Genomic DNA, 8,096 nt, shown 5'->3' with positions numbered 1-8,096 from the left:
TTTTCCATGGGTTTTACATGGAAATTGCGACTCAGTCACTACTTAGGTGGATCAGCTGTGGCTAGCCTGGATTGGTATCGGCATTGGATCAGCCGGCTGCATCGGTATCGATTGAGGCCGATATCGATACTTGGCCGATCCTGGATCGAATATTGCTATAAGGGTAAAATCGTATAAAAACTTAATTTGAAATGAAAAATAGGTATAAAATTAACTGATTTAAACCAATACCGTCCGATCTGGATCAATATCAAATCAGTATCGGTCGAGACCGATACTGATATTGATATCTCAATTCCTGGTGGGCAGTAGCTACTAACTTATATGAACACAAAACCTATATGGTAGTTAGTTTTGTTGAAACATTTAAGAGATATAATTAGGGTGTGAATTTGGAACTAGACCGAATCAATCAAACCGAATCAAATTTGGTTCAAACTCGTTTTGAAAATGTAGAAACCGAGTTCGGTTCCGGTTTTAGCATAGGAACTGAATCAAATTTGGATACTATTCTGTCATAGTATATTAATACATTGTGGTATATAACTATATATTACTAATATTAATATTAGATCTTATAATACTACTATATTATAGTTTATGGACTGAGTATAGTAACTACAACTAAAGTGTGTAAGAACCAAATTTCGAAACCGAATCGAATCGAACAAGTTCAGTTTGAGTATCAAATTTTAGAATTGATTCGATTTCAAATCACACCAACACTACGGAACTGAACCAAAACCGAATTGAATAATCGATTTACACCCTTAGAATATAATATATATATAATTGTTTGAATCGTTTTTCAATGAAGTGGAATCAGTAATGAAATTGGGCTCTCCCAATTACCATTCTGATTTGTGGAATCGACCATAGAATCGCTCTGAATTGACCAAAATCCTAAAAATTGGACCGGTTTTTTGAAACGTAAATAATCAAGTGATTCAACCATTACCACATGAGCATAGATGAATCACTTTTGCTTTCTTTTTCCTCTGGCTACTAAGATGTTTTCGTTCGCCATATTGTCCTTTGCGACAACATAATTCTGATCCAATCGGAATCAAAGATTGGATTCCAATTCTTAAAACCATGGTTGCAATTGAAACATCACTAGGAATCATTGTGAGGTCCTGCCTTGGACTTAGGGTTTTAAGAATCAGATCGAATCCGTTGATTCTGACTAACACTGATTCTCTCTAATCTGACTCGGGCCGAATTTGTATGGGAAAGCCCTAAATGCTCTGCTCCATGCCGATTCAAAAACCGATCCAGATCCGATTCCAGATTTCTTGGACCTATGATAAAAAGAACTAACTAGTAGTGACAGAATCACATTTCACTAAATTGAATCACAAAAAATGAAACCTTGCACACGAAAGGATGGGAGGACGGAAACAAAAATACCATGGACTACATGTTACATTACAGTATCGACAAAAACAAACGTTCATGAAAGGAGAGTGTAAAGGAGTACAAGTGAGTCCCTCCCTCGAAGAACCGCTCCAGTTCAAGCAAAGCTTAGCGTCTTGGCGGCATGGCAAACAGAAGCTCGAGATCAGGTGGGTTGAAGTAGCCATTATTGGGCGGATCTCTGCTTATCTTCCCATAATAAACTGCTTTCTTCTTTGGTGGCGGCGGGCAAACCATAGCATTTGGGATCCGATACTCTCCACGCTTCGGGGTCTCCCAACCTCCTTCTATCTTCTCCAATCCCTTCTCCATCTCCATCTCTCTCTCTCCAAGGCTAGTACAAGTAGTAGTAGTAGTAGTAGTAGTAGAAGAAGAAGAAGAAGAATGACAATGTCTTGTCGTACTTTCAGAACTGAGTAAGAAAGAAAGATAAGAGTGAAAAAAGGTGAGGCTTAAGCTCTACTGTAGAGGAAGGGACAGACGGGGCTTATTTATATAAATCTTGGAAAGGGTTTTGGATTAAGATTCATGATTTTGATTTGAACGCAGAGATAGGCAAAAGTGGAGGGAAACTGAAAACATGTGGGGATCGTGGCTTATTTCAGGAGCTGATACTTGTAAGTTGACCTAACTCGAACCCAGATCGTGACTGAGTTCGTGACGTCGTCGTGCGGTCGAGCCAAGTAGCCACGTTGGTAAGTAGTAACTAATAATACTTTTTGCTTCTTCTCTTTCTTCTTCTTCGTAGATAGAGAACGGAGGTAAAATGAGATGAAATGAAATCTCGTTGCTTTGGAAGTGAAGCTTCTCCAATATTGAATGATCCTCAGGCTTTCATGGCCGCGCTTATTTGTCCGTTACTTATCCTCCCAAGAAGGTCTCGCAAGAAAGGTTATGAATTCTCTATACCTGGACTACTCCACGGACAATTCCTACATGGGTTTCTCCCAGAAAGTCTCCAAAGCAATGAAAGCCTGCGGAGATCTCCAATCTATATACGATGCTCGAAAGCTTCATGCTTACCTGATGTCCACGGGTTTTGGGTCTTCAATTTTCCTTCAAAACCATTTATTGAATATGTATTCAAAATGTGGCTCAATCGAAGACGCACGACGGGTTTTTAGTGAAATTGAGAAACCCAATGTTTTCAGTTGGAATACGATGATAAATGGTTTGGCAGATATGGGTCGGTTGACTGAGGCAATGCATTTGTTTGAGGAAATGCCGGACAGAGATTCTGTTTCTTGGAACTCAATGATGTCAGGTTATATGCAAAACCTGCAATATGAAGAAACTTTGAAGGTTTTTGTTTCCATGGTTCGAGATTTTAATTGTAGACCGGATTCATTCTCTTTCTCCTGTGTGATGAAGGCTTGCGGTATTCTTCAATTCCTTGAATTTGGTTCGCAAGTGCATGGTCTTGCAGTGAAATTTGATTTTGTAAGAGACCCATTTGTTGAAACGTCGGTTCTTGATATGTATATTAAATGTGGATCTATGAACTCGGCCGATCAAGTGTTTCACCAGCTACCCAATCCAAGTCTTTTTTGCTGGAATAGTATGTTGTTTGGCTATTCAAAATCTTCTGGCGTGAAAAAAGTACTCCAATTGTTCCATCAGATGCCTGAGCGAGACCATGTATCATGGAACACAATGATTTCAATCTTGTCCCAGCATGGGCTTGGGGCCCAAGCTCTTTCTATGTTCATAGAAATGTGGAACGAAGGTTTTAGACCCAACTCTATGACTTACGCTAGTGTTCTTAGTGCTTCCACTAGCATTCTTGACCTGGGATGGGGTAGACATCTTCATGCCCGTATTATTAGATATGAATCAGGAGTTGATGTTTACATGGGTAGTGGTCTGATTGATATGTATGCAAAATGTGGATGCTTAAAAGAGGCGAAGCGGGTGTTTGATAACTTACTTGAACATAATGAAGTCTCTTGGACTTCTTTAATTGGAGGCTATGCACAATCAGGCTACGAAGAAGAAGCATTGATGTTGTTTAACCAAATGAGAGAGGTTCCAGTTACCACAGACAGGTATACTCTTGCCACTGTTCTAGGCATGTGTGCAAGTAGAAAAGATATTTCTGTTGGGACACAACTTCATACCTATACAGTTAAGATTGGACTGGACTCCTCTGTTCCTGTTGCAAATGCTCTGCTTACAATGTATGCTAAGTGTGGAAGTGTTCAAAATGCAAACCGTGTGTTTCACTTCATGCCTGCAAGAGACATAATATCATGGACAGCAATGATCAGTGCGTTGTCCCAGCTGGGTGATATTGACAGAGCCCGAACATACTTCAACAAGATACCTGAACGGAATGTAATAACTTGGAACTCAATGTTGGCTACATATTTACAATACGGGTTTCAGGAAGAATGTCTGAAATTGTACACTCTGATGCTAAGAGAAGGACTGAATCCAGATTGGATTACTTTTGCAATTGTTTTTGGTGCCTGTGCTGACGCTGCAGTACTTAGACTTGGCAACCAAATTATTGCTCAAACTACAAAGTTTGGATTCAATTCTGATGTGCCAGTTGCCAATAGTCTTGTAACAATGTATTCAAGATGTGGCCGCATCAATGAAGCACGAGAAGTTTTTGATTCAATAATCAATAAGGATTTAGTTTCATGGAATTCCATGATGACAGGTTATGCTCAGAATGGTCAAGGGAAGAAAGTGATTGAGATTTTTGAAGAAATGTTTAAGGCAGACCTGGCACCTGATCATATAAGCTACATTGCCATTCTATCAGGTTGTAGCCATTCAGGACTCATATCAGAAGGTCAATATTATTTTGATTCCATGACCAAAGATCATGGACTCTGTCCAAGGTCTGAGCATTTTGTGTGCATGGTTGACCTTTTTGGTCGAGCTGGGTTGCTAGAACAGGCCAAGAACTTGATTGACAATATGCCCATCAAACCAAGTGCCAGCATCTGGGGAGCTCTTCTTGGGGCTTGCCGCATCCATGGCAACACAAAACTGGCTGAATGTGCTGTCAAGAACTTGCTTGAGTTGGATCCAGAAGATTCTGGAAGTTATGTTCTTCAAGCCAATTTATATGCTGATGTGGGCAGGTTGGATGGTGTTGCAGAAGTAAGAAAATTGATGAGGGAGAAGGGAATTCGGAAGAACCCCGGTTGCAGCTGGATTGAAGTTGATAACAGGGTACATGTGTTTACTGTAGATGACACGAACCACCCACAAATCAATGATGTCCTTAGGATGTTAGAAGAATTAATTAAGAAGATAGAAGATACAGGAAAATATGTGAACAAAATTAGTACAAGTAGAACTCAAGGCTACCATAGCGAGAAGCTTGCAGTAGCTTTTGGGTTGATCAACTTGCCTCCTTGGATGCCAATCCATGTTATGAAGAATCTTCGGATCTGCACAGATTGTCACATAGTGATGAAGTTAATATCTCTTGTCACCACTAGGGAATTGATTGTGCGGGATGCCCTCCGTTTCCATCATTTCAAAGAAGGATGTTGCTCTTGTGGGGATTACTGGTAATCTATGGTATGTAGAATATCTTCTCATTTATCAGATCCTCCCCACCCCCCCTTTTCTCTAGCCCTCGAACTTGTTCAGTAACTATGTTGTTTTATTCAGGGAGCTCCAATAATATAATGTAAAGGAGAGAAGCAAAACAAAACAAACCTTCCAGATGTTGGACTCTTACATATAGTAATGGCAGCCATTTAAGTTTGGAATTTTCTGAAAATCATAACTGTTTCTTTCGTTTTTTTCCTTCTTTTTTTTTTTGGGGGGGGGGGGGGTGGGTGGGTGGGGAGATAAATACAAATACCTATATTATTTTCACTTCCTATTTAGAATCATAACCATAAATGATACTTCTAAACCGGTTTTTCTCACATTGTTTCTCATTTCTGCTTTGTGTACTTGTTAGAGAAAAGGCAAAAAGAAATACACACGTGTTCATGCCAATGTAATTAGAAAGTTAATGATGACATAACAATAGGAACCAAACAGTAAGAGCAAAAGTACTCCAACAAGCTACAGAAAATTTCTAGACACCAATTCTTATGCTTTTATTTTCATTAGTACAATCTAATAGTGAAGGAGAACTAATGTAGTCCTAGATTGGTAGGAATCCAACTAGAATCCTATAACCAGGATCTGCTATGAACATGGTAGCTCGGCTAGGTCAAATAGGTATTTTTGGTTAAGTTAGGGTTAGGGTTTAATGGGGTCTAGGGTTTGATGGTAGGGTTAGGTCAAGTTGATGTTGGGGAGTCTTCCAGTGAAGGTCTTGTTAAGTTTTAACAAGTCTAGACTTGTTAATTAGATTCGACAGCAAGGTTAGGGTTTAGGTTTTTTAAAAGAGGAGAGGATGGATTTCTAGGGCGTAGAGGGTCAATTTCAGATGGGACTTGGGCCAAGTTTTCCTTAGTATGAGAGGAGAACTCGATCAGGTTATGGTGTGATTTGGACGGCTGGTTTGGTCTAGGCAGAATTTAGGTCTTGGGAAAATTGAAACAAGAGGGGGAAATCTAGGGTTTGGATGATGGAAGGTTAGATTAAGAATGATAGGGGTTGGGGATGATTCAAACTTACTAAAATTGCAGAATTTCCTGGACAACAGCTTGTTTGAATGAGATTCTGGAATAAAAATCCAAACTTGAACTAGAACTTGAAAGTAGAGCTTCAATAGAACCACCCGAGCTTCACACTGCAAGGCGTCTATTGGATCAAACACCAATCCCACCAGCCTTGATCACACACAAGACAGTCTTCAGCAATGAAGAATAAGTTGCAGAGCAGCGTGACTGCGTGAGAGAGTTTTCAAAAATCTGAGGTGAGAATCCCCTCCCCCCACAAAATTTAGTTTATTTATAATGGGCCAAAGGCCTACTCCTAACCAGCCTAGAAGGAATGACTTCCCCTAGCCGAGCTCTATTACATAGCCCTCATTGTCTATGTGGATGATATTGTGGTGATTGGAAATGCCAAAGCTGAAATAATGAGATTGAAGTCTTATTTAGCCCAACAGTTTGAGATTAAAGATCTTGGACATTTGAAATATTTCTTGGGAATTGAAGTGTCCAGATCTAAGAAGGGAATAAACATATGCCAAAGGAAATTTGTGCTAGACTTTTGAAAGAGAAGACAAGCATGTTGGGATGCAAACCAACAAACTCTCCTGTTGATCATAATCACAAATTAGAGGAAGATTGTGAACCATACCAAAGACTTGTAGGAAAGTTGATTTTTCTCTCTTTGACTTGCCCAGATATCACCTATGCAGTTGGGGTGGTGAGACAGTTTATGCATGCTCCCAAAAATGGGCACTTGGATGCTGTTTACCAGATCCTCAGTTACTTGAAGTCCTGCCCAGGAAAAGGCCTTGTATATGCCAAACACAACTATTTGAGAATTGAAGGCTACACTGATGCGGATTGGGCTGGTTCAGGTTCAAACAGACGATCTACATCAGGTTATTGTACATTTGTGGGTGGTAATTTAGTCACTTGGAGGAGCAAGAAGCAACCTGTGGTGGCCAGATCTAGTGTAGAGGTTGAGTTTAGGGCTATGGCTCATGGAGTTTGTGAACTCCTATGGTTGAAGAGGCTAGTCCAAGAGTTGGGGTTCGATGTTGAAGCACCTATGAGACTTTATTGTGATAACAAGGCTGTCATAAGTATAGCCTATAATCCTGTGCAACATGACAAAACAAAGCATATTGAGGTGGACGGGCACTTCATCAAAGAGAAGATTGACTCTGGCTACATCTGTATTCCTTTTGTTAAGACAGGCGATCAATTGGCTGACATCATTACCAAGGGGCTTATCCCTAATCAGTTGAGTGCCTTTTTATGCAAGCTGGGAATGTATAACATTTATTCTCCAGCTTGAGGAGGGGTGTTAAGAGTTTATGTAATAAGGGTACTTTAGGAACTAGATTGTTGTCTAGTTGCCTTATATTGTAATTTTCCTTTTGTTACGTTTTACCTCCCTAGGGAGGTGTATGTAATTCCTTTTTTATTATTAGTGAAGTAATATAAGTGTGGTGGAGTGAATACTCCTACACACAACATTGCACCATCATCTCTATTCTTCTTCTTCTTCTCCAACCTTCTAATTTCATCTTTCTCCTTGTTCTCCTACATTCTTTAACTTCCAACTATTTTATGGTACTGATAAAAAGAAGTAAAAATTAGGTGAACCCCATCAAATGTGACAACATTTATTCTGGGTTAAATATCCTCTTGAGGGAAGGAGGCCCTTCTGCCCTTTGGAGAGGATGGACTGGGAAGTTTCTTGGATATGGTGTTCAATGCGGCTGCAGATTTGGTCTATCTGAATATTTCAAGAAGCTTTACTCTGATGTGTTGGTAGATCAGAACAGGAGCTTCATCTACTTCATCAGCAGTGCATCTGCTCAGGTTTTTGCTGATGTGTCTCTCTGCCCTTTTGAAGCTGTCAAAGTCCATGTTCAAACACAACCTAATTTTGCTAAGGGCTTGGGTGATGGATTTCCAAAGGTTTATGCAACTGAAGGCCTCTCTATGGGTAAAAATACTTGCATCTTTACATTTCTTCTGTATATCTGTTGATTCCTAGGTGTTTAAAGGGTTACTCTACTTTATCTGATTTCAACTTTTACAAGGGGCTTTAAGGTATAACCAGTCTCAACC

The 8,096-nt window shown here is 39.8% G+C and overlaps 1 protein-coding gene across 1 annotated transcript; it reads left to right on the top strand.

Moving 5' to 3' along the window:
• Positions 1 to 2,275: 2,275 nt before the first annotated feature.
• Positions 2,276 to 5,078, top strand: LOC122661518 (pentatricopeptide repeat-containing protein At2g13600-like). Its single transcript, XM_043856935.1, has one exon. It carries the CDS (start codon positions 2,311 to 2,313, stop codon positions 4,948 to 4,950), a length of 2,640 nt encoding a protein of 879 aa, XP_043712870.1. The 5' UTR covers positions 2,276 to 2,310; the 3' UTR covers positions 4,951 to 5,078.
• The last annotated feature ends 3,018 nt before the right edge of the window (positions 5,079 to 8,096 follow it).

Source organism: Telopea speciosissima, chromosome 5 (assembly GCF_018873765.1).
Source record: "Telopea speciosissima isolate NSW1024214 ecotype Mountain lineage chromosome 5, Tspe_v1, whole genome shotgun sequence".
Taxonomy (NCBI): Eukaryota; Viridiplantae; Streptophyta; class Magnoliopsida; order Proteales; family Proteaceae; genus Telopea; species Telopea speciosissima.
This window is presented reverse-complemented; position numbering and strand designations above follow the sequence as displayed.

Coding starts and splice junctions, on each gene's coding strand:
- LOC122661518 (XM_043856935.1), top strand. CDS start 2,311: ATGAATTCTCTATACCTGGACTACTCCACGGACAATTCCTACATGGGT.